General features: G+C 44.4%; 1 protein-coding gene across 7 annotated transcripts in view; it reads left to right on the top strand.

Annotated features, from left to right (window-relative positions):
• The window catches only part of LDB2 (LIM domain binding 2), a 454,053-nt gene that overhangs the window by 153,923 nt on the left and 273,744 nt on the right, over positions 1–26,386 (top strand). For all 7 annotated transcript variants that reach the window (XM_027545088.1, XM_027545087.1, XM_027545085.1 and 4 more), the window contains exon 2: positions 15,695–15,797. In XM_027545088.1, coding sequence (XP_027400889.1) covers positions 15,695–15,797 — 103 coding nt within the window. The remainder of the gene's footprint in view (positions 1–15,694; positions 15,798–26,386) is intronic.

Here is a 26,386-nt window from a genome sequence, read left to right as displayed (position 1 = left end):
ATGGACTGTATCCCACCAGGCTCCTCTGTCCATGGGATTCTCCAGGCAAGAATCCTGGAGTGCCTTGCCATTTTCTTCTCCAGGGGATCTTCCCGACCCAGGAGTCGAACTTCCGTCTCCTGCATTGGCAGGCAGATTCATAAGTGACACAGGACTTGAGATTTGAATGACGAGGAAGAGAAAGACACGTCAAGTAGAGGAAAGGTGTCCACTTGTGGATGGAAGAGCGATTGCTGAGGGCTCTGTGTTGGCCAAGAGTGTGGTCCCGGGTCAGAAGGAAGGTTTCTGTGGCAAGAGCAGATCTGTGAGCCGTGTTCAGTGAGGTGAACTGAGCCCAGGGAGGAGACCAAGTCCCAGCCATGAAGGACAGGGTGCGCTACGGCGATAAGCAGCCACGGGACTCCACGAGAGGCTTTCAGCAGGAAGTGATGTAATCTAGTGGGTGTCTTTCAAATATCACGCTTCTTTGAAGAGCACAGGTCCAGTAAATCCCCTACATACAGACCTTCAAAGTTTGAACTTTCAAAGATACCAAGGTGTGTTTGCGTCTCCAACCATGTTAAGTTAGTTCTTGTGTTTGGCGTACATTGTCACGTGCGTGCATCCTCTGCAAGTGGGTGTACTTTTGTGTACTTCACTGTGCAGTTCAGTGTAGAGTACAGTAGTCAGTGTCCTTATTCCAAGCCCAGGATGTCCGCAAGCAGGCATGACTGTGGCAGTGAGGTAGCTGGTGCTCCCGTCCTTTTCAGGGTACTGTACTGTAAGATTAACGATGTTTCCTTTATTTGCGTTTGTCTTTTGTGTGTTATTTATGTGAAAAGTACTATAAACCTATTCCTGGACAGTACTGTATAACCCAATGTGTTAGTTGGGTGCCTCGGCTAACTTTGTTGCACTTACAAAGTGGACTTAGGAACGCGCTCTCGGAATGGAACTCATTTGTATGTAGGGGACTTACTGTATAGGGAAACAGGCTTCTGGCAGAAAGGAATATTAGGAAGCCAGCGCTGCTGTGCAGGCTGGAGGGACTGGAGATCCAGACGAGGAGCAGGGGTGGAGAAGGAGAATGGTGAATGGGCCCTGTTGTAGGCTGGAAATGGATGCGTGGGAACTGCTGATGGATTGGAGGTGTGGGCTTAGGAAAAGAGAGGGATCGAGCACATGTCCTCTTTTGTTTTGTTTGTCGTTGACTTGTTAAATAAACTTCAATCAGAGTATCCTGGATGAAAGAGAGAGAGAAAAAAAGAACATGTCCTAAAAGTTTGGGCTAAAAGTAGATTGCTATTGAGAATAGCAATCTGGAGTGACGTTGCTGAGTTGGAAAAGAGTGGGGAGAATAGGTTTGGAGTGTGGAGAAATAGGGGCAGGTCTGGCTTTGGTCGTGTTCGGTCTTTGGTTAACAGATGGGGAAGTCTGTGAGGCAGGTGGACTTAGAGGAGCCCCAGGGAGAAGCTGGGAGCTGTGATCAGACACAGCCTCAGAGGGCTCTAAGACCCCAATAAACAGATGGGTAAACTGAGGACAGCAGGGAGGCCTTCGACCATGGTCCAGAGAAACCCAGTATCCTCCTTCTGAGTTTTGAGATTATGTTTATCTTTGTGAACAAAAATCCTTTTCCCTGTTCCCACGGAAGGAGAGAGGAAACACCAGTTTTCTTTCCTCGCTTCGGTCCCAGCACGAGCTTCCAGTTTTCAGTGGGGACTCCAGGAGTGATCCCTGTCATCTGATTCCGATGCAATTGGGCAGGTCACAAAAACAAGCTTTTGCATCTCACAGGCTTTTCCACAAATGTTCTCTTGCTGTCTGCTGTGTTTAGGTTGGGACAGATAATCTGGGCCTGATTTTATGGTGTGACTTTCTCAAGATACACGAGTCGCTGCCTCATCAGATCGCCCTGCCACTCAGGCCCTCTCACACCTAGAGGGTGTGATGTAACGTGAGCTCGCCGCCCAGTCTGTCCCCAGCGAGACCCAGGCTTCCAGAGTAATTCTTCATGACGTCATTGGCAAAATGAGCTTGCTCGGGGTCTCTAGTGTATGATTTTTGATATGTCAGAGTGCACGTTTCCAGGTTGGAGTCTAATAGAGGAAATTTAATTATGATGAAAATACTAGTCCTTCACACCAGAATAAGAGATGAGAACAAGGCATTGAAGCTCTGCAGATAGAAACACACATTTAAGAATCACAGTGTTCAGGCATTAAATCCCACGGTTGCCTCTTACTTAGTCTGTGGCCTTGGATGCATATCTTTTAAAATATTTGATTATTAATTTTTATTTACTTGACTGCAGCAGATCTTAGTCGAGGCAGGCAAGATCTTTCGCTGCAGCAAGCAAACTTTTAGTTGGACCACGTGGACTCTAGTTCCCTGACCAGGGATCGAACCCAGGCCCCCAGCTTTGGGTGTTGGGAGTTCAGAGTCATAGACACGGGGTCATCAGAGAAGTCCATTGGGTATATATTTTAAGCTCCTGGGCCTTCAGTTTCCCCATTTAAATTGAGATAGTAAAAGTAGCAACTTGATAGGGATACTGTGAGGACTAGAATGTAATTCCTTGTGGAACTCTTAAGCCCTCACATTGTCACTCTGTGAAGATTTAAAACACCCCACTTATTAATAATAGACACGTGAACCAAAAAAGAGAATAGATGTGTCCAAGCATCGTGAAGATGCGATTGTGTTTCTTTAGGGTTTTGAGAATATGCTGGCTCTAAATTAAACAAGTATTTGTTTGTTAAAAGAAATAATTTAAATAATCAAATAATCGAATACTTATCTGTTGCTTGCCTGCCAGATGTTAGCCAATGCACAGATACAGGTAGTGATCCTGCCTTCATAAAGCTGATAGGAATTTCGATGCATGAGATAGGGTGCCCGGGGCTGGTGCACTGGGATGACCCTGAGGGATGGGATGGGGAGGGAGAGGGGAGGGGGGTTAAGGATGGGGAAACACATGTACACCCACGGCTGATTCATGTCAATGTATGGCAAAAACCACTGCAATATTGTAAAGTAATTAGTCTCCAATTAAAATAAATTAATTAATCAAAAAAGACTATTAAAAACAATTCATGAAAAGTGAAGTGAAAATGTTAATTGCTCAGACATGTCCGACTCTTTGTGACCCCATGGACTGTAGCCTACCAAGGTTATCTGTCCATGGAATTTTCCAGGCAAAAATACTGGAGTAGGTAGCCATTCCCTTCTCCAAGGGATCTTCCTGAGTGAGGGACTGAATGAACCCCAGTCTCTGGCATTGCAGGCAGATTCTTTACCATCTGAGCCACCAGGATTCATAATAATTGCAAGAAGTTCAAAGCTTATTTTTGGTACCTCAACTGTATACATTTTACTCATTATTTTTAGATTATTATAAGTAGCCTTTCTCTTTGGACTCTTTACGATTAATTAATGCTTTTGTAGGTCAAGGATGGAGATGGAAATACATGGATTTTCCAGGTGTTTGGGGCGAGGGGAGGCATTGACGTAGCTATGGCTGTAGAATCATTTCTGCCAGATGCCAAGTTCTGTCTCTCTGCCTGTTTTAATACATATCTTTCCCAAGGCAGCAGCCCAGGGGAGTGAAATGCAGGAGGTACTTTCTAAAAAGGAAGCCTTGAATTCTGAGTGAAACCCTGACATGTGATTTACTCTCTTGGTAGCATGCCGCTGTTTTAGAATTTCTCTGTTAAAATGGTAACTAATGTTTACTGGTAAATAAAATACAATTTAATTGAGAATAAACAAATCCCAGTTGACCATGAGAAAAAAAGCAAATCAAAACTACAACCCCAGGGACGTGAGATTTTTTAAAAATCCATAACATTAAATAAAAAAGAAGGATTTAAAATCCTGTGTGTCCATTACATGCTTGTGCAATTACCAGCTGGTGAGAGCAAGTGATCTTACCACTTTTATCTCTGCTTCAATGTAGAATTCCATCAATGTGGTGGAAAACCTTGCTTTGGGCTGTCTGTTCACAAGATGAAGCCTCAAACATTCAGTGCATTAATTGGATATTGAAACAACTAAGAAGACAGTAGAAATTTTGAAGAACAGTATTCTGGACAAAGGAATATCTGAGTGGCAGAATGGTTATATGAGCCTCAACTCAAGAGCCGGAGTTTGAAATCTCTCTGTTACTTGTCAGCTTTGCAATCTTGGAATGAATAGTAGGACTTATCTGCTAGGCTCCCTGTGAGGTTTCAAGGAATTTATGTTTTTCCGTTGGCTCAGGATGGTGGCCAGCTTGCAATAACTGCGCTGGAACTGTTTCTTATTACTTAAAATTTTTTTTTATTGGAGTACAGTTGCTTCACAATGATGTGTTATTTTCTGCTGTACAGTCAAGTGAATCAGCTGTATGTACACATGTGTCCCCTGATTTGGATTTCCTTCCCATTTAAGTCACCGCAGAGCACTGTATAGACTTCCCTGTGCTCTACAGAAGGTTCTTATTAGTTATCTACCTTATACATGGTATCAATAGTGTATAAAGGTCAGTCCCAATCTCCCAGTTCATCCCACCCGCTACTTTCCCTCCTTAGCATCCGTACGTTTGTTCTCTATGGCTGTGTCTTTATTCCTGTCCTGAAAATAGGTTCATCTGTACCATTTTTCTAGATTCCATGTACATGTGTTAATATACAATGTTTGTTTTTGTTTTTTTCTTTCTGACTTACTTCACTCTGTATGACCATATTATTAAATGTAGCTAATTTGACATAAACATGGTTTGATACAAGACTCCTAGGCTTGGTGAAATTGGTGGAAGCAAGACCTTATTGATCGAGAAAATGAAAGACGTGCACCCCTCTTCAGTCCGAGAGGGGCCTCCTCTAAAAAGGGAAAGGCGGGAGATTTGGGATTGTCAAGGTCTTCTGTCTCAAAACATGCCTGTGATGGGCAGAGACATTTAGAGAAAGCAAGTCTGGCCAAGTGCATGTCCGCTTCGGTCGTGGAGTCACATGAGAGAAGCTGGCTGACACGTGTCCGATGGGAGTGACCGCAGTGGTCAGAGACAAATGAATAGCGTGCTATCTGTATGTGCCTCTGTGCAAGACGGTAGGGCTGTGAGATGAGGTATCATCATTTTCTGAAGTCTCAAGGTACAGAAGAAAGCTGCTGCCCTCCTCATCCTCCTGTTTCCAGACCCCTTCATACCCCTTTCTCCACTCTGACCTGTTTAAGTTTATTTTCATAAAAAATAAAACGCAAAAAAAAAAAAACATACAATTTTCAAACAACAGCTTTATGTATAGTTCATTCTTCGGAGGGGGTGTATGTGTGCCACGTGACAAGTGGTTGCCATGGTAATTTCTCATTATTGTAGAATTGAAAAATAATTACTCTGGCAAAAATCCCACATAACCTGTCAGTACTGAAGTTAGAGTTGCCCGGGGGGCAACCCTGGCACCCGGATCCTGTTTTTGGTGGAGAGAGACATGGACGGGAGTGGACGCGGATCCGGGATGGGAGCAAAATGTGTTTGTGGATTTTTGAATCTAATTAAGACACTCTTCTGCTATTTGACCCGAGTGCATCTCTCCTCCCGGTATATGATCTGGCTGCCGGGGCTACGCGGGCTCACCTGTGAGATGAGACAGAAGGACCGGGGGCTTTCGTCGCAGAAATGCATATGGGGGATTATTTAGAGTGGAGAAGCGCCACTGGTATTTTTACCTAATTAAAATGTACAGGGATTGTCAGCACCAGGCTCCATGCCTGAGCTCAGGCTGAGTTAATTTCGTCTTTCTTTACCTGGAGGCTGCACTCTGCTATTGTGACTTTCCAGCTTAGGGAAAAGAATCCACTCTTTACTTATTAATATTCACTAACTAGTAAATAAGCGCTGCTCAGATACTAAGCAACAGCAAGGTTTGAAAGGACCTCTCTGTTTGGAAAAGGGAGGTGTGACCTCCATGAGAAGCCGGGTGGCAGGGCGTATGGAATTAGGTGCCCCCCATTCCCCACTTTTGTGCCCACATGTTGGGGCCTTTGGTCCTCACTCATCCTGTCTCATGAGGCACTTTGGAAGACCCTAGCAACCGTGCTTCCTTTCTTGTGTTGTGGCAAGAAACCCTCCTTTTGGCTAATGAAGCCCTGTGATACACTCTGCCTTTAAGAGAATGATAAGCAAAGTTTTATGAGTGCTGGTATTTGATCACTGCGTCTTCTTAGGACATTTGGATGCTCATCCTTTTCCTAGCAGAGCTGGGCTCTGCTTTGTAATTATGTTGATACTGTTGTTAGATCCCGCTGAAATACATCACTTAGAAATGCTCTTTGCTTCAACTCTACCTGTGCAAGTTCAGACCACAAGTCTTCAACCTGGAAGTGCAGGGATCTGCTAATGGAAAAGCACACACTTTATGCCTCGGTGTGGCCACTTCACCCCGAGACGTTCTTACGCGTTGGCACAGCAGGACATGCAAAAATACTGCCTGCAGCATTGTTGTGATGGCAAAATATTAGAAACTGTCTAGAGGTCATTAGTAGCAAAATGCTTAAATAAAATATATTCTGTTCATTCAGTTGCTACCATTAGCTTATATAAGGAAAGAAGAGACTCTAATATATAAAATAGAGAGGTCTCCAAAGCACAGTGTTGCAAAAAAGCAAGTTTACAAAAGGAAACATAATGTATGGTATCATTTAAATGAAATATTAAAAGCAGGAAACAGGACTGCATGTGAATGGAGTTATGTATGTGTGTGTGCGTATATATATATGCATATATATATACACAAAAGATGGGCTTCCCTGGTGGCTCAGCTGGTAAAGAACCCACCTGCAATGCAAGAGACCTGGGTTCGATCCCTGGGTTGGGAAGATTCTCTGGAGAAGGGAAAGGTTACCCACTCCAGTATTCTGACCTGGAGAATTTCATGGACTATATAGTCCATAGGGTTGCCAAGAGTCGGACATCACTGGGAGACTTTCACTTTCACATAAAAGATGGACTATGAAGGGCTATATGATTTTCATGAGATGGTTGTTTATGGGAGCCTGGGGGAAGGGAAAGAAAAACAGAGCTGGCTGTGGATACCTGGGACATCTTTTTTTATTTATAATTTTTCATTCCTTTTAAAAAGGAAAAAAGATATTATTTTAATAATGATTAATTATTAAACTATTATTTAAATTATCAAACCACCTGGATAATGGGCCCATGAGTCTTCATCATATTCTATGTTTTTTAAAAATTGATAAAATAAAAAGTCTCTTATTTGCGTTACAATCAATGAAGTGTATTCACTTAACGAACATTTCACTGAAAAGAGCAAGAAAAATACCCACAGGTGGTTCAGTGGAACAGCGTGTGAGTGAGAAGTCCCTCCTGCAACCGTGTGGACTGGTCACGTGCGTGGCTGGTGCGTCCAGGGATAACAAGGGAGGCAGCAGTGATGTGACACAGAAAGGCCCTCTTGTATGCTGTCCTGGGCCCCTAGCCACGGAGTTTAGGTTTAAGATTCCCTCCAGTCTTGGAGGAAGAATCTTACTCACTATGTGGGTATGGCCTCTCCATTTCTTCTACTGCTTAGCTGTAGATGGGAGACCTACTGAGGATGGAGAGACACTTAATACCAGGTCCTTTGGCTTCCCTGGTGGCTCAGACGGTAAAGCATCTGCCTGCAGTGCAGGAGACCTGGGTTCCATCCCTGGGTTGGGCAGATCCCCTGGAGAAGGAAATGGCAACCCACTCCAGTACTCTTGCCTGGAAAATTCCATGGACTGTTGAGCCTGGTGGGCTGCAGTCCATGGGGTCACAAAGAGTCGGACACAGCTGAGCGACTTCACTTTCACTTTTCCTTAGGCACCTAGTATGGCAGTCACAAGGTTAGAGAAACATATTGGGCCCAAGAAGTACATTCTGGTTTTTCTGTACCATCCTAAGGAAAAACTCAAGCGAACTTTTTGACCAAGCCAGTATATTTCAAGGCAGTGATTCAATTATAATTTGATCCGCACTCTAACTGGGTAGAGGTGTCGAGCTTTTCTAGCACAGAAGACAGGGAAAAAGGAATCCAAGGACTGAGACTTGGTCTTTGTTGGACATGCCCGTCCAAAAGAACAATATATGCAAAAATGAGGGGGCAGGAAATGGTTAATAAGGGCCCTTGGTTTGAAAAGCTAAGCTGCTGGGTCCTTTGACTCCACACAGGCCAACTCCTCACTATGCTGCTCCCCAGAAGGATAATAATGGCTTTTTTCTGGATTGCCTGATGGTTCGGCAATAAAGAATCTGCCTGCAATGCAGGAGATGCAGAAGATGTGGGTTCAATCCCTGGATCAGGAAGATCTCCTGAAGGAGGGGATGGCTACCCACTCCAGTGTTCTTGCCTGGATAATCCCATGGACAGAGAAACCTGGCAGGCTACGACTGAGTCTCAAAGAGTTGGACAGGTGTAAGGAACTGAACACACCTGGATAGGATGTGTTTTACAATATATCCACCAAATATTGTATCTATTGTATCTGGCAGTACCTGGTGTGCATGGCCACCCCCACATACCCCAGAACAAAACCTCCGGCTCTTGGTTTGTTTTTAAGGGTATTTGTCATAACCTGTACCACTGAATCTTGAGAGGTTGATCTTGACCCACTGGTGAGTCTCAAGGCCTTTCCTGGTTAATCTCCATGTTGGTTTGAATTGAGGGGTTGCCTTCATGGAGAGTTGGCAGCATCCTGCCTGCCCTCACCTCTTAGGGGAAACCAGGCTTTGCGAGTGCCTCTGTGGAATCCTTGCTGCTAAAAGGCCTTGGAAATTTTCCACATGCAGCCTCTTACTGGTCAGCTGACTGGACTTGGTCATGCAGCCTGCTCCAAATGGAACTTCCTGGATCATTCATTTCTCTGCTGATGGAGGCAGCACGTTTGCAATCAGGAGGCAGAAGTGCTAGCCTGTGCATCAGCTCAGTTCAGTTCAGTCGCTCAGTCGTGTCCGACTCTGCGACCCCATGAATCACAGCACGCCAGGCCTCCCTGTCCATCACCAACTCCCGGAGTTCACTCAAACTCATGTCCATCGAGTCGGTAATGCCATCCAGTCATCTCATCCTCTGTCCTCCCCTTCTCCTCCTGCCCCCAATCCCTCCCAGCATCAGAGTCTTTTCCAATGAGTCAACTCTTCGCATGAGGTAGCTGAAGTACTGGAGTTTCAGTTTTAGCATCATTCCTTCCAAAGAACACCCAGGACTGATCTCCTTTAGAATGGACTGGTTGGATCTCCTTGCAGTCCAAGGGACTCTCAAGAGTCTTCTCCAACACCACAGTTCAAAAGCATCAATTCTTTGGCGCTCAGCTGTCATCACAGTCCAACTCTCACATCCATACATGACCACTGGAAAAACCATAGCCTTGACTAGACAGACCTTTGTTGGCAAAGTAATGTCTCTGGTTTTCAATATGCTATCTAGCTTGGTCATAACTTTCCTTCCAAGGAGTAAGGGTCTTTTAATTTCATGGCTTCAATCACCATCTGCAGTGATTTTGGAGCCCCCCAAAGTAAAGTCTGACACTGTTTCCACTGTTTCCCCATCTATTTCCCATGAAGTGATGGGACCAGATGCCATGATCTTCATTTTCTGAACATTGAGCTTTTAGCCAACTTTTCACTCTTCTCTTTTACCTTCATTAAGAGGCTCTTTAGTTCCTCTTCACTTTCTTCCATAAGGGTGGTGTCATTTGCGTATCTGAGGTTATTGATATTTCTCCCGGCAATCTTGATTCCAGCTTGTGCTTTTTCCAGCCCAGCGTTTCTCATGATGTACTCTGCATATAAGTTAAATAAGCAGGGTGACAATATACAACCTTGATGTACTCCGTTTCCTCTTTGGAACCAGTCTGTTGTTCCATGTCCAGTTCTAAGTGTTGCTTCATGACCTGCATACAGATTTCTCAAGAGGCAGGTCAGGTGGTCTGGTATTCCCATCACTTTCAGAATTTTCCACAGCCTGTGCATAGAAAGGCAGAATCGTGCCCAGGCACTTTCTGTTACCTTTCCTTGGTCTCTTTCACATGTGGTCAAGCAGAGCCCTGTTGCCTTTGTCTGCAAGGGTCATGCCATCTAGATGACTGACATCTAGAAATCGAATATGGAAGCACTGATTTTTTACCATTGCCCACAGCTCATGAGGTTGTTAGCTCAGCTCTGTGGCTGAGAACTGAGATTCCACCTGTCACACTGCTAGATTTTCTGCTAGAAATTTCACATTGGTTCAGCATGGGTTTTTATAGTATTTCTGCTGCTCCCTGGACTCCTGGCCTAGCTACTATGCAGATTTCTTCCATAAAATTGCCTCACTGATCCCAGGAACTATACTAACCGGTGAATGGCAGGAGGGGGTAAAGAGGAGGTTCATTTTCAGAAAAAAGCACATGAAGGTGAGAGAAGGGGGCAAAATCTGGAAGGACTGGAGGAGATCCACTCGAGCAAAATGTCCTGCAGCCAGTGCCAGCCTCTTCTACTCTTGCTTGTTGTCTTCAATCTAAGGTGAAAATCACTTTTTGAACAGAACTCTTTGGTAAAAAACATGGGCTGGTTTATCAATTATACAAATCCACTGCTATAGTGAGCGAGGCTCTGAATGTATGTGAGCAAGAAGGTGTGGGAATCTTCTGTACTTTCCTCTTAATTTTGCTGTGAACTAAAACTACTCTAAAAAGATTAAATCCATTTAAAAAAAATAGGCTAGAATTAGCAGACTTTCATCAGCTAGAAAGTGGTGAAGCTAAGTTCCCATGTTGTGTGTGTGTGTGTGTGTAGACTAAGGAAACCACAGCATGGGAACTTTCACTTCACCACTTTCTAGCTGATGATCTTGACTGAGAAGTTTAAGTTTTTTGAAATTCAGATTCTCTACTTACAGATATCTTAGCATCAAAGAAGACCATAATGAATAATAATAGCTGCCATTTATTGAGCAACAATTATGTGCCGGACAGTTACTCCCTAGGCTCCACAGTGCACTGCAATAACTGCTCCCAGTTTGCAAATGAATAAATACAGGCAAGGAAGTTGAGGTTTTGACTTAGGTCATCAGTGAATAAGAGGCAGAATTTATATGTTGAAGCCAATGTAACATAGAGGTCAAAGGTATAAATTCTCTCTAAAGACCGCTTGTTGTGCCCCTTGGGAACAACTAGGGCAGTTGTGAATATAAGATGGTTCAATTCATGGGAAAAAAAAACTTAGAAAATATTGAGTTACGGGTGGTACTACTAACCCAGTGCCCCCGCCCCCCGCTGCTATGTACGTTCTTTCCATGATCTGCTTCCTTCAGAAAAAAAGCCAAGCGGAGCCTGGATTGTACTTGACATTCACTAATTTTTTCTTAAAAATACTACTTTTTAATCCCCTCTTTGCATCAGAATTTTTCTGTCATAACTAAGGACTAATTTAAAAACTTTGTATATGTGTGTTGGGGGGCAGTTGACAACTGGAGCTTAAAAATAGTGTCCCAAAATTTTTTTGTGCCTGTTTAAAAGTATTGACTGACAGATAAAGTAGGATCGACCATCTAGACCTCACAAAAACGTGAGTTTCTTGAGTTGGGTTGTCTTTGATGGCACAAAAAAGAAGTCCCGTTTCTCGTCTATTCCTTCATCCTCTCAGCCCACATGTGTGTGTGTTCTCTTATGTACCTATGATGTGTCTGGTCCTGTGAAACTATGTATTTTTTTTATTTTTGGAATGTTCTCCCAAGATCTGTGACCAAAGCCAATTGGTTTTGTGTGTGTGTGTGTATAGTCATTTGATGTAGCCTTCTCCTGCCAAACCTGCCCTGACATTTCCCGAGACACTGAGTCATCTCATGTTCCATTACAGTTGGTTTGAATCAAATGTCATCCCCCGCTCTGAGGTCTTTACCCACCCCTTGACTTCTGCCAGCACTCCCTTGTCTGGGTCCTGCGGAAACTGAATGGCTGCTTATGGACAATCCTCCCACCTCCTGACAGCCTGGACCCTTTCTTTTTTCCTAGTGACTTCAGATCAGCCTGTGTGCCCCCTGGGCTTTCACCTTCCACTGGTCCACTTTCTAGCAAAAGGGCTAGAAACCCAGAGTGAGATGACAGGAGGATGGAGCTGGAGGAACTGATTTAGTCCCTAGGTCTTTGAACAAATAGCAAGCAAAAGAGAGTTGGTTAACTTCTCTCTTTCTTTTTTTTAATTGAAGGATAATTGTTTTGCAATATTGTATTGGCTTCTGCCATACAACGTTGTGAATCAGCCACCAGTACACAAGTGTATGTCCCCTCCCTCCTGAACCTCCCCGCCCCCCACTCCCCAGCATCCCACCCCTCTAGGTTGTCACAGAACGCTGGGTTGAGTTCCCTCGGCCCATACAGCAGCTTCCCGCTGACCATCTATTTTAGGGACGGAGGAGCCTGGTTGGCTGCTGTCTATGGGGTCGCACAGAGTCGGACACGACTGAAGCAACTTAGCAGCAGCAGCAGCAGCAATTATATGGGCTTCCAGGTGGCGCTAGTGATAAAGAACCTGCCTGTCAGTGGAAGAGACAAAAGAGACATGGGTTCGATCCTAAGGCTGGGAATGGGCATGGCAACCCACTCCAGTGCTCTTGCCTGGACAACCCCACGGACAGAGGAGCCTGGTGGGTTACAGTCCGTAGGGTTGCAAAGAGTTAGACACGACTGAAGCAACTTAGCATCAGGAGTGTATGTATCTCAAGGCTACTCTCTCAATTCGCCCCATTGCGTCCAAAGTCTGTTCTCTATGTCTGTGTCTCTAGTCTTGCCCTGCAAATAGGCTCGTCAGTCCCGTTTTTCTAGGTTCCTTATATTTGTGTTCATATATGAAATTTGTTTTTCCCTTTCTGACTTACTTCACTCTGTATAACAGGCTCTAGGTTCATCCACTGCACTAGAACTGACTCAAGTATGTTCCTTTTCATGGCTGAGTAATATTCCGTCATATCTATATCTATATCTATCTCACAATGCTTTATCCATTCATAAGTTTCCACTATGTCACAGACAGGTATTGTTGCCAAGAAATGGGTTACAGACAGTCAAAGTGATTTGGAAACATACTCAATTTGGAAACAGTTTTGATGTAGAGTTCTTCAGAACATGAAATGCTTCATCCCTTAGAAGTGACATTAAAGATGGTAGATAAGCGAATGTGGCATTGCATTGATCTTCACTGTGTTCCCAGCACTCTGCTGGGCACATTACAGCCACTGACTTACTGAAATGCCACATCTTCTGTGCAAGATACTTATTAATGTAACTGTTGTTGTATCTTCTGGTTGAGATATGTATTATTGTTGGCATTATCATTATCCTTAATTTCCAAGTAAGGAAATAGGCTCACGGAGGTAAAATAAGCTGTTCAAGTTCACATAGCTGGGAAAAGGTGTCAGGATGTGCCTGCTCTGAGGGCTGTGCACAGGACAGATCCACCAATGAGGTATTAATAATACCACCTGCCCTACTGCACGGTTCGAGCCTCCTCCTGAGCATGAGTCCTGACAATGGAGCAGTAGAGTGAAGGGCTTGAAAAGAAACCAGACTGAGACAAAATATGAACCTTTCCATCACCCTTCCTTCTTCCTGAACCCTAGTCCTTGCCTCCCCAAAGATGTAGAAAAATGAATTGGGCAGGGGGTGGGGTGGGAGGAATTGGGAGACTGGGATTGACACAGATTATCGTTCAGTTGCTCAGTCGTGTCCAGCTCTTTGCGGCCCCATGGACTGCAGCACGCCAGGCTTCTCTTTCCTCCACTATCGCCACTGAGTCAGTGATGCCATCCAACCGTCTCATCTCCTGTTGCCCCCTTCTCCTTTTGCCTTCGATCTTTTCCAGCATCAGGATCTTTTCCGGTGAGTTGGCTCTTCACACCAGGTGACAAAAGTACACATGCACATGCGTGTGTGTGTACACGTGAATGCACGCCATGTGTACACTCAGTCTTGTCCAACTATTTTCAGCCCCTCGGACCACAGCCCACCAGGCTCCTCTGTCCATGGGATTTCCCAGGCAAGAATACTGAAGGGGGTTGCTCTTTCCTCCTCCAGGGATCTTCCTGATCCAGTCATTGAACCCACATCTCCTGCATTGACAGGCAGATTCTTTACCGCTGAGCCACCTGGGCAGTCTCACGTTGCTGTTGGTGTTCAGGCACTAAATTGTGTCCGACTCTTTGTGAGCCCATGGACTAGAACATGACAGACTTCCCTCTCCTTCATTATCTCCTGAATTTGCTCAGACTCATGTCCATTGAGTCAGTGATGCCATCCAACTCTCTCATCTTCTGTCATCCCCTTCTCCTCCTGCCTTCAATATTTCCCTGCATCAGTGTCTTTTCCAATGAGCCAGCCCTTTGCATCAAGTGACCAAAGTATTAGAGCTTCAGCTTCAGCATCAGTCTTTCCAATAAATATTCAGGGTTGATTTCCTTTAGGATTGACTGGTTTGATCTCCTTGCTGTCCAAGGGACTCTCAAGAGTCTTCTCCAGCAGCACAATTTGGAAGTATCAACTATTGAGCACTCATATATGTCTATATGCACATGTGTATATGTGCACATTATTCATACTGGGTGCAAAATGGATAACGAATGAGAACCTACGATATAGTACAGGGAACTTTACTCCATTCTCTTTGGTGACTCAAATGGGAAGGAAATCCTAAAAAGAGAAGGTATATCTATATGTGTAGCTGATTCACTTTGCTACTCAGCAGAAACTAACACAGTATTGTAAAGCAACTATACTTCAATAAAAATTGATGAACGAAAATTAAAATTAAAAAATAACTTGGGAGTAAATCGAGCACTATGCAGAGAATGAGGCACAGTTAGGACCCCCCCCCACCGTTTAAACACAACAATATGCATAATCCCCCCAAGTCCCTGTTGGGGAAGCCCTTCTCCTGCCCTTGAAGATTTGCAGTGACATTAACGGTCTTCAACTTGGTCAAGTTCAAAGTATTTTCTGGACGAACAAGGGAAACTCTCCACCCAAGACAAACGAGCAGAGCCCCTGTGGATGGCCTGCATTCTGCCGGACTGTTCTGTTGTTAATAACTGATTTAATAACGAGCTAGTGATTGCCTGTCATCTTAAACCAATCCTCAAGAATAGTCCTCATGTATGTGATGTTTGCTTGTGCACAAACTCATCTTTCTACATAAATCCAGGTAGCAATACCTGTGTCTTTCATAGGGATATTTACATGGAGGAATGCCACAAGCCACACACAATCTTTTCTTTTTCTTTAAATAAATTATCTTTAAAAAATGTAGTCTCCTTAACCTGTTGTAATATTGTGGTTTCTGTTTGTAAAGTCTGGCTCTTAAAAGAGCAAAGTGAAAGAAAGAGAAAAAAGGCTGAGTACATTTTACATTAAATGCAAACCCTTTTCTTAAAAACTGTCACAGTATTCCAAAATACGTTTATTAAATCTCCCCAAATATGTCCCCCAGAATTAATTTTCATTCACTTTGCATTAGCTTGTTTATTGGATTGGAATTCCATCCCCATTTGAGGCAATTAATTTGAAGAGTGACCACACACCCGCCCACACTCCTTCCAGAACACCCACACACATATGCTGAGACCCAAGCCACCGGTGACTGGGTTTTTTGGCCTTTTTCCCTTTCTCAGCTCCTCTCTGAGCTATTTTCCGCTCTTGCCTGCTAAATAAATGATCTGTCTCTTTGCAGGACAGCGACAACCTCTGGTGGGACGCGTTTGCCACCGAGTTTTTTGAAGATGATGCCACATTAACCCTTTCATTTTGTTTGGAAGATGGACCAAAGCGATACAGTAAGAAAGCAGTTTATTTTCTCTAATATTTCCTTTTTTTTTTTTCCTGCGCCTGAAAGAAAACCACAGGGGTCTTCAGAGAATAGAATGCTGCTGACAGGCTGACAGTGTTCCCTGCCCTCCTGCCTCTGATCAAGGCATTGTCACAGGGCAGCAGCCTGACTCAGAGGCGGCGCGCTGTTTCCTTTGCAACTTAGGATGTCTAGGCATTTGCCTGTTTTGAGAGCAAGGCAGATGTGAACTAAGTTCCCCAATGACTGGTGGGAGCTGAATTGTGGACAGTTGTCACCCCTCACTTCCCTGCAAACCTTCTTTATCCTTGACAACTCATACTTCACATGCACCGTTTTGCTACTGAAGTTTCCTTAAAAAAAAAAAAAAAAAAAAAAAGTCTTACAGTCACGGTATCAGCCACATCCTTCTAATCCCCTCTTATCAATTATCTCAAGTATTTATTTGACAAGTGCTATGTTTTCTTGTGGGCGGGGGAGCCCACAGCTGCTTGGAACACACACTTTGGGATTCCTGTTGACAGAATTTTTAGTTCTTTGTCTTCCCAGCGAGTGATAACTCTGTAAAGAACCACAAATTACAGCCCGTGGCACCTTGGGTAACAGCTGATCTGTCCTGATTAGGTTCAACCAACTTGTCAGAGATGAGATTTGCTAGTTATGCTGGGAGACTGAGAGGCATAGATACATCAGCACAAAAGCAATTAATGTCCAGTTAGATCAGGAGAGATGCGTTTTCAGAAATCAGCATTGCGCAGTAGGAAAGGATCTGTCTGTCAGAGGGTAAAGCATCCCAAATGTCACAAATACAGAGCTGATAATGGGAGCGGTCACAGTATGTACAAACGGGTCGGTTCAGAGCATTGGGTAATTGATAGGTAATAGCAGTCTTGATAAACACCATGAAAAGATCTGATGGCTTCTAAATGTATTGCAAAGCAATTAGCGTACAATAAGTGTTTTTTTTTTTTCTTGATGCTACAGGGCTTCAGATAACTTAGTATTTGGATCTATTGCAAGATGAGTTGATTAATTATGCCAATACATGCATGGTGATTTTGCAAAAGTGGCAAACTGGTGGGGAGCAGGACAGCTTGCTCGACGGAAGTTCAGAGCCAGGAGCATCTCTTTAGATTTGTATATTGCAGGCTTTTAGAGGTAGGGGACATGTTCAGTACGTGTTTTGTATGAGAGGGGCAGCTTCTCTGCCAGACAAGGGGCTGCTCCAGAATGTCTTTACATTCGACATAAGGACGCCTGTTGCAAGCACCAGCAGACCCACCTCACCGGGGTCCTAATGAGTTCCCTGGCTTTTCTGAGCGTGGGTGCTCCCAACCTCCTCACACCCCAGAGAGTGGGAGAGTCGAAGCTACTATCTCAGAATTCCCTGGGAGATGAATGAACTCAGCAATCTAACAGTTACTCTCTCTCTCAGCCTGCCTGATCAATGATGAATAATTGCGAACCAAGCAGTCATCCATCCTCCGAGCCTTATTTTTTTTCTGAGGCATAAGCTCAGATAACTTCAAGTTATCATTGTTTCATGTTCCTGTGCTTATTTGTGTGTGTGTGAATCCATCAGGGTCTGCTCGGGGAACTAGAATTACTAATAAAACAGATTCTCAATCTTCCATCTGTCCACTCCTGACCCCAACATCATTTGGTGCGGGGAGGGCAGGGGGCGAGGCGGGCAGTGAGGCATGATCAGGGCTCTTTGAAGATCTTATATTCACGTACAGGAGTGCCTGCCTGACAACGAACCATTGTTGCCCAGGCTTCTTTGTTCCTCTGAGCCAAAATATTTCCCGAGCGGCAGAGAGAAACAAAGATGATTGACAGTCTGGAGCCGAGTCTCATCAGCTGCTTTGCTGACAGTCGGGTGATGTGCGCACGCTTGCTGATGTGCGGGCTAGTGACAGCTGATTGACAGCCGAGGACCGGGAGATAGGGAAGATGAAGGATGTTTGGAACGTCTGACACGCGCTGTTTATGCAGCGCTCCGAGCATCTTGAGGCTACCTTAACCCGTTGGCGGTCCAGGCACACTGTGCCGGCTGGGCAGGGAAAACGCACGCTGGCCCCGTGCTGGGGGCTGCAGCCTTTTCTTGACACCTTGCAGGGAGCTGAGAGCTGTGTATTTCTGAGGGAGAAAGTAGGACTTGGCTATTACATTTATATATGTAAGACATTTCTGCAAATTACTTTCATTCTAAGTACCAAGAAATATTCCAGGTGAGGTTTACTTAACCCTTACTAGAAAAAAACTTTTCCTTCTCCCTCCCTATCTCTGTGTTTTCAGAGGGTCTCTCAGCTCAAATAGATCGTGTCTCAAAGCTACCGTAAATCCTGTAATATGTGCTACTTGTTTATTTGTTGCCTGTCATCCTGTATTAGAATGTTATCTCTCTGTGCACCAGGGCTTTGTTTTATTTATTGCTGAATTATCAAGTTAATACAGAAACTGGCACAAGACAGGTGCCCCATAAATACTCATTGAATGACTCTATGAATGGACATTTTGGGGGAAAATTCTTTGCACTTCTTTAAATGGGGAGAACTCAAACCAACGTGCTCTGCTTGGTTTTCAAATAAGTTCTAGGGTGTGGTTGGATCTATTTTAAGTTGCACGGTTGGAACGGGGATGAGATGGTTGGGTGGCATCACCGACTGGATGGATATGAGTTTGAGCAAGCTCTGGGAGTTGGTGATGGACAGCCTGGTGTGTTGCAGTCCATGGGGTCTCAAAGTCGGTCACGACTGAACAACTGAACTGAACTGCATTGGGAGGGGGAAACCTAATCATATAATAATTCAGGAAGTAATTATGTTTGGGAAGATACACTACTCTTCCATTTATTATTTATATTTTGGCTGTGTGGCATCCAGGATCTTAGTTCTCTGACCAGGGATTAAAACCCTGTCTCCTGCATTGGAACTGAGGAGTCCTAACCACTGGCCTGCCGGCCAAATCCATTTGCTCTGCCTTTTAGAAAGTCCCTGTTGCTCCATCCACCCGGGTCCCTACTCTCCTGATGGGAGTGGCCTCCCTCCTCAGATCGGGTATGATCGGAACTGCCGATGGAGACTGCTGCTGTCTTCCTAGAAGGCTGGTGTGTAGTTGATGAGGAGAGGACCCAGAGGAACAGAGTTGCTGGAAAAGGTCTGCCATCGGGCTGTGCAGCGCCTAAGGTTATGTGCCTGCCGCTGCCTCGGGAGCCATCCTGAAGGTATCTTCCCAGCAGCTGGAGAAACCCACAGTCCAGGGAGGTGGTTTCTCTTTGGGTGTGGTGGACTCTCGAATGGGGAAGAGGGCCAGGCGGAAGAGATTCCTTCCTGGTCAGCAAGTCCAAGTTAAAGATCAGGAGAGCTGAAGAGTGCCTTTTCCAGAAGTGGACCCTTCCTCCGCCCCCAGAGCCCCAGCTGGTGAGTTGCGAGGCCTCAGGCTGACCACCTCCAAAGTCAGAGTCAGGGCACCCTACCCCATCCCATCCTACCCTTTCATCTCCCACTGCCAAGGGGGAAGAAATGTGTGTCAATTCACACATTTCTGAAAACACCAGTCGCAAATAATAATGTGTCTTATTTGACGGAGAAGACAAGTGAGAAGAGGAAGGGGATGGCAGAGCCCTCTGCACGCTCGTTTTGCAATTTTAAGGTGCTGCGTGATTTTCTCCTCCATCTTGTACGGAAGTGATCATTCTTAGGTTGCCTGCTCACTGTCAGCATCAAGCAAGGGTCAGTTTTCCTCTGCACCTTTTCTGGGCACAGAGCAGAACTGTGGGCACAGTCTCCCCAGCTCCTGGTGACCAGCACAGACACTTTTGGTGAAGACACTGGTTAACCCCCTAAAGAGACCTAGGCTAACGTCCAGGGCCACGATGGCTGTATTCTTCATCTATAGGAAATACGTGATTGCCAGTTCATTCAGGAAAGGGTTCTCTGCTGGGAGAGATGCATGGAGAAAGTTCTCCTGTGTTCCATGGAGACAGTGGAGAGGCTGGGAGGCCATTGGATATATTCAACAATAGAAAGCACACAAGGATTCAATGTGAACATTCTTGGGTCTTAACTTATGCCTTGATTATTAAAGAGAACCTCTATTTCCTCAAATGGACTCAATACTACCATCACTGGTTTATGGTAAAAATTAAAGGAGATAAGATGATCAGAGACCCTTGGAGCGTTTGAACAATGTAGCAGTCAGCTCTCGTATTCTTTTTAATATTTATTTATTTATTTAGGGCTTCATCTGTGGCTCAAAGGGTAGAAAGTCTGCCTGCATTGCAGGAGACCTGGGTTCCATCCCTGGGTTGGGAAGATCCCCTAGAGAAGGAATTGCTTACCCACGCCAGTTTTCTTGCCTGGAGCATTCCGTGGACAGAGGAGCCTGGTGGGCTACAGTCCTTGGGGTCGCAAAGAGTCAGACATGACTGAGCCACTAACACTTTCACTTTTTATTTCTTTGGGTGCATCAGGTCTTAATTGCAACATGCCGAATCTTTCACTGTGGCGTGCGGGCTTCTCTACATGTGGCGCCTGAGCTCTGGAGGGGGATGGCTCAGTAGTTGTAGCTGGTGGGCCTAGTTGCCCTGTGACATGTGGGGTCGTAGTTCCCAGACCAGGGATCAAACCCATGTCCCCTGCACTGGAAGGCGGATTCTTAATCACTGGACTGCTAGGGAAGTCCCCACTATTATTACTGATAACAACACACAGCTTGGGCGTCAGTGCAGCTTCTGTGCATTGGAGAGGCTTGCCGTGGTCAAGTCCTTGTCAAGTACCTAGAGCTTGCTGGGCAGCAGGGAGCCCACAGACAGCTTTGCTGGGCAATTCCTGCTGAAATGCAGCGTTGAAGTGACCACCTCCTCCCAGGCTTTCCACTGCAGAAAACCCACAGTCATCACTGGTGAGTGAAGTGGGAGAGGAAGTGAAGAGTGATTGAGTGTGTGTGGGCTCTGGGCTTTGGGGCTGAAGACTCCAAACTCTACACTATGTCCAGGTTGGCCTTGTTCTGGAAATTTGGTGGGGAGGGCTGATACAAATACTAAAATGCCATCTTATCTGGGGGCACTTCTCATTGGCCCCCAGTTTTATTAAAAAAAGATTTATCTCCCTCATTATTTTTAGGGAGAGGTGCGTGGTTCAGGTGGAGAAGGAAATGGCAACCCACTCCAGTGTTCTTGCCTGGAGAATCCCAGGGATGGGGGAGCCTGGTGGGCTGCCGTCTATGGGGTTGCACAGAGTCGGACGCGACTGAAGCGACTTAGCAGCAGCAGCAGCGTGGTTCAGGCAGGAGTTCTTGGTCTGATACCTGGATTCAGACCCACCTTTGTCTTTTACTTGATTACTATCAAACTACTTGATCCCAGCTTCAACTCATTTGGACAGAGATCATGCATGTATGCTCTGTCATGTCTGACTCTTTGGGACCCCATGGACTGCAGCCTGCCAGGCTCCCTTGTCCATGGAATTTCCCAGGCGAGAATACTGAAGTGGGTTGTCATTTCCTTTTCCAGAGGAATCTTACCAATACAGGGATCAAACCCACGTCCCCGGCGTCTCCTGCGTTGGCAGGCGGATTCTTTACCACTGAGCCACCCTGTCTTTTACTACCTGTGTGATTTGGTCCCAGTCACTTTTGAAGCATCAGCGGCCTCCTTTGCAAAGCGAGGGTTTGACGAGATGACGCATGTAAATTTCTTAGCAGAGTTTCCAGCACACAGAAAACAGCTCCATAAACAGCTGTTGTTTTTCAATTGAATTCCAATGAGCGTACCTCGGCCTCTAGATTGAGATCGAGGGCAACTCAGATAACACAGTCATCGCTAATCCTTTAAATATGGTTTGTAATTTGAGGGTGACGGGTCCCAGTAATTTGCCGTCTCACAACTCATATTATGCTGAGTCCCACGTTCCTTCCAGAGTAAAGTTTCTGGCAGGACCGCACACCTTTACAGTCACATGAGCCGAAGACTGTTTTGTTTCCTCTGTGGCTTCTGGGTTTATTTCACCGTCCAAAAGCAGAAAGTTGTTCGGGGACATGCCATCACTCTCCGTGCTCTTTCCTTAGTCGTCAGATCCCACTAGATGTTTGAAGACCTGCACATCGGCCCCTCTCTGGAGCAGTTTCTACACATCTTACCTCTCATTTACATTTTTTTTCCTGTTTCCCTTTTATTCTGAAAATTCTGATGGCAATATTGATGCAGTTCTTCAGTTTTGTCTTGTAATATGTGCTTTTATGTGAGGTGCATTTGGATGTGTGCCCTTAAGGTAGAGAAATTCTATAAGGCCCGAGTAGCTTGCCTATCTCTGGTTGCTATATTTTTTTCCCCTGGTTCATATTGGTTCACCTTGTCCAGCTGTGTTTTTATTGTGCTTGCTATATCGGAATTCTGAAAACATTTCCCCCCGCTTTCTTTTTCTCCCTGCAATATCACCTTACATGATTAAAAATATGTTTCTGGGAAAATGATTCCTTGAATTAGCATTTTGACACAACACTTAATAACTATTAGGATATGAACATGAGTATGTTTTTTTAGTAGTACACCTATATATTTTCTTTCTTGTTTTTATTCTTCAACTAAAGAATATTTTATTTAAAAAAAATTTTTACAACGTTGTGTTGGCTTCTGCCATACAACGGTGTGAATCAGCCATAATCATACACACATCGCCTCCCTCCCCAACCTCCCTCCTCTCTCCCCATCCCATCCCTCCAGGTCATCAGAAAGTGCAAGATCGGGCTCCCTGCATTGCACAGCAGTTTCTCACTAGCTTCCGTCTTACCCCAGAGCGTACTTTGTCTGTCTGTCCCACGCTCTCCCTCCCGCGCTGTGTCCACAAGTCCATTCTCTACATCTGTGTCTCCATGCCTTCCCTGCGAATAGGTTCATCAATACCGTTTTTCTAGATTCTATGTATTCCATCTCATCCTCTGTCACCCCGCTTCTCTTCCTGCCCTCAATCTTTCCCAGCAGCAGGGTCTTTTCCAAGGAGTCAACTCTTTGCATCAGGTGGCCAAACTATTGGAGCTTCAGCTTCAGCATCAGTCCTTCCAGTGAATATTCAGGGTTGATTTCCTTTAGGACTGACTAATTTGATCTCCTGGCTGTCCAAGGAACTCTCAAGAGTCTTCTCCAACACCACAATTTGAAAGCATCAATTCTTCTGTGCTCAGCCTTCTTTATGGTCCAACTCTCACATCCATACATGACTACCGGAAACACCATAGCTTTGACTATATGGAGATTTGTCAGCAAAGTGACATCTCTGCTTTTTAACACACTGTCTAGGTTTGTCACACTTTTCTTCCAAGGAGCAAGCATCTTTTAATTTCGTGGCTGCAGTCACCATCTGCAATGATTTGGGAACCCAAGAAAACAAAATTTGTCATAGGATTGTGTAGCTAGCATTTAGAGACCCGTAGCTTCCTCGAGAGGCATACGCCAATTAGTCCAGGGGTTCTTCCTCTGTGAAGTAATTTTGTTTTTCTGAAAATTCTTCATTCCTTTTCTTTTTTTTTTTTTTTCCATTTAAGGAGGTAGAGTTCAAAATCCCTGATTCTGGGTCCTTTTTAGCCTCTGCTCCACCAGAGCTGTGTGAAATTAGGTGTGTGAGGTAATGAACCTCAGTTTCTTTATACATAACATCAAGGTGATCAGAATGCCAACATCATAAGATACTTGTGAAGGTTTAAAGTGAGATGAAAGTGAGAATTGCTCAGTCATGGCCAACTCTTTGCAACCCCATAGACTATACAGTCCATGGAATTCTCCAGGCCAGAATACTGGAATGGGTAGCCTATCCCTTCCCCAGGGGATCTTCCCAACCCAGGGATGGAACTATGTCTCCCACATTGCAGGTGGATTCTTTACCTGCTGAGGTATAAGGGAAGCCCAAGAATACTGGAGTGGGTAGCCTATCCCTTCTCCAGAGGATCTTCCCAACACGGGAATTGAACCAAGGCCTCCTGCACTGCAGGCAGATTGTTTACCAACTGAGCCACCAGGGATTAAATAAGGTTAAATAACACACACCTTAATCTTCAATCACTTCTCCCTGGTGATCTCCCCGGTGATGGACAGGGGGGCCTGGCGTGCTGCAGTTCATGGGGTCGAAAAGAGTCGGACACGGCTGAATGACTGAACTGAACCGAACTGAACAGATACCTTAGCTTAGTGCTGTCCATGAAAAACGCACAGCAAATGTTTATTGCTTGGATAAATGAATGGATGGATGAATAAGAGAATGAGTTGAACCTATGATATGCCAGTCACTTGGCATTAATACTACTTCCCTGGCAGCTCAGCTGGTAAAGAATCTGCCTGCAATGCAGGAGACCCCAGTTCAATTCCTGGGTTGGGAAGATTCCCTGGAGAAGGGAACGCCTACCCACTTGAGTATCCTGGCCTGGAGAATTCCACAGACTGTATAGTCCATGGGATTGCAAAAAGTTGGACACGACTGGGCAACTTTCACTTTCACTTTGACATACATATAAAGGATAGTTCCCTTTATTCTTTTCATCATTTAACACACAGTAGGAAAATCTCTGGCTCTGGGCAAAGCTTGATCAAATTTGTCTGCCATAGGGAAACCTTGAGAATTTAATGACTAACTGGGAGAAAATTCATACTAATGGAAGATGATGACTTAAATAAACAAATGCCAAACTATTACAATGATGACACTTGTCCAACAGAAGGTGACGTTTCCACTCCTTATTTTGCTCCGAGACCAAGGAGTGCCATCCTCTGTCCTAGGCACTTTGGGGTTCTATATCTTGTTTGCTGAGGACCAGACGAAAGGAAGGGAACTGCGATTGCATTCAAAAATTAATCAGAGAGGAAGGAATGCACTTCTTCAGAATGGTGCCTGATGGTTAGTTACTGGATGCTTGTGGCACTTCCATTACATAATGACATCATTGTCTTTGCCTCAGGTAACTCAAGAAAATGCTATTCTCTGATGGAGCTGCACTATAGGGTTTCTGGAAAGGTCTAGTATTTGAAATTGTAATTCTAGTGAGTTATCCTTTTCAACAGAAGTCTTTATTGGCTGGCAAGATTTGGAGTAAATTAAGTTCATTTACTTAAGCAGGCATTCATTTAAGTTCATTTTTCTCTTCACTCATTCATTGATTCATGCATTCAGAATGCACTGAATTCCTGCTTTCACCAGGCGTTGTCATCGTGGGGTAGATAGTCTTGAGAGGAAGGCAGTTCATCACTATTTTTTTCATTGACTTTTAATTTCATTTAATGAAAAACTCTTGCCTTAGATTAACACAATCTGCTAAGTAGCACAAAGAGAAAATATTCTCGCAATGTTAATGCAAAATCTAGGATTAGTTATATATTTTAAAAAAAGACCTCAGAGAAAGCCTACAACTGATAAAGGAACAAACAGACTTCTGAAGGGAAAGATGAGCCTGAATCTTTTCTCATCTGTGGTTTCAAATTGATGATATCAAGAAATGAAAATTGGTTATAGCAATAGATTCAGCATATCTCCCATTCACTCATCTGCTAATAAATCCCACACTAACAATCAAATGACATAATGGGCAGAAAAATGTGTTACATAAAGTGCTATTTAAGTTGAAAGCATAATTATCCTCATGTTTATAATTGACCTTTGGGGTTTGGTGACTTTATTTTCCCTTTATAAGTCAAGCAGTTAGGAAATCTGGGAGGAGTGTTGGATCTTTTCTCATGGGGCCAAAATCCATTGTCAATATTATACAGCTTAAGCAAGTCAGACTTATAACTATTCTCAAGAGCTTGGTTGAGAAGTCTAAAGGAGGTTCTAGCCAAGAAATGGACAAGGATGTCTCACTTTTGAGACTGTGTGACTGATATCTATGGAGTACTGGTACGTACATTTCTTGACTCTTGGTTTCATGGGTATATTCCCACTCTCATTTGCTTCCCTATGGTTCTCAAACCAATATGGCACTACCTCATGGTGGGTAACAGGATGAATGTAGCCAACTTTTCACTATCACAGTGATAGGTGATGCTACCGGCATTTATTGTCAGGAGCTGGAGAAGATAAATGTTCTACTCAATAAAAAACTATTAAGAAACATCTTATGTGGCCCTCTCCACATCCAATTTACTCTTCATCTTGAAGGTAGTGTCACTAGATAAAATCTAAAGTATACAAATGCAATAATGGGACATAATTAATACTACAAAATCGCTTGTTGTTTATCTAACAATCTGAGTTAACTAGATGCCCCTTGTCTTTCTTTCTTAAAGCTGGCAGCCCTACCAAAGGACCCCAGTTCATGCTCAAATATGAAATCTAGACAATTCCAGAGCAGTTCCAATGGAGTGTGAACACTATACATTATATGGGAAAATCTCTAAGAGTGTTACTTGGCCCTGTTAGGCACAAGAGTCTTGCCTTTGCTTACATTCAGCAACTGTTCTCATGAGTCTTACCTAAAGAATAAAACACCTCAGCAGCGGGGGCGTGGTGTAGGGTGGTGGGGAGGGAGAGGGGGCAGCAGGCTAAAGCCTGCTTGATTTTGAATCCAAAGTCCATATTGCAGACCTTCCACAGTTGA

This window comes from Bos indicus x Bos taurus, chromosome 6, assembly GCF_003369695.1.
Source record: "Bos indicus x Bos taurus breed Angus x Brahman F1 hybrid chromosome 6, Bos_hybrid_MaternalHap_v2.0, whole genome shotgun sequence".
Classification (NCBI taxonomy): domain Eukaryota; kingdom Metazoa; phylum Chordata; class Mammalia; order Artiodactyla; family Bovidae; genus Bos; species Bos indicus x Bos taurus.
This window is presented reverse-complemented; position numbering and strand designations above follow the sequence as displayed.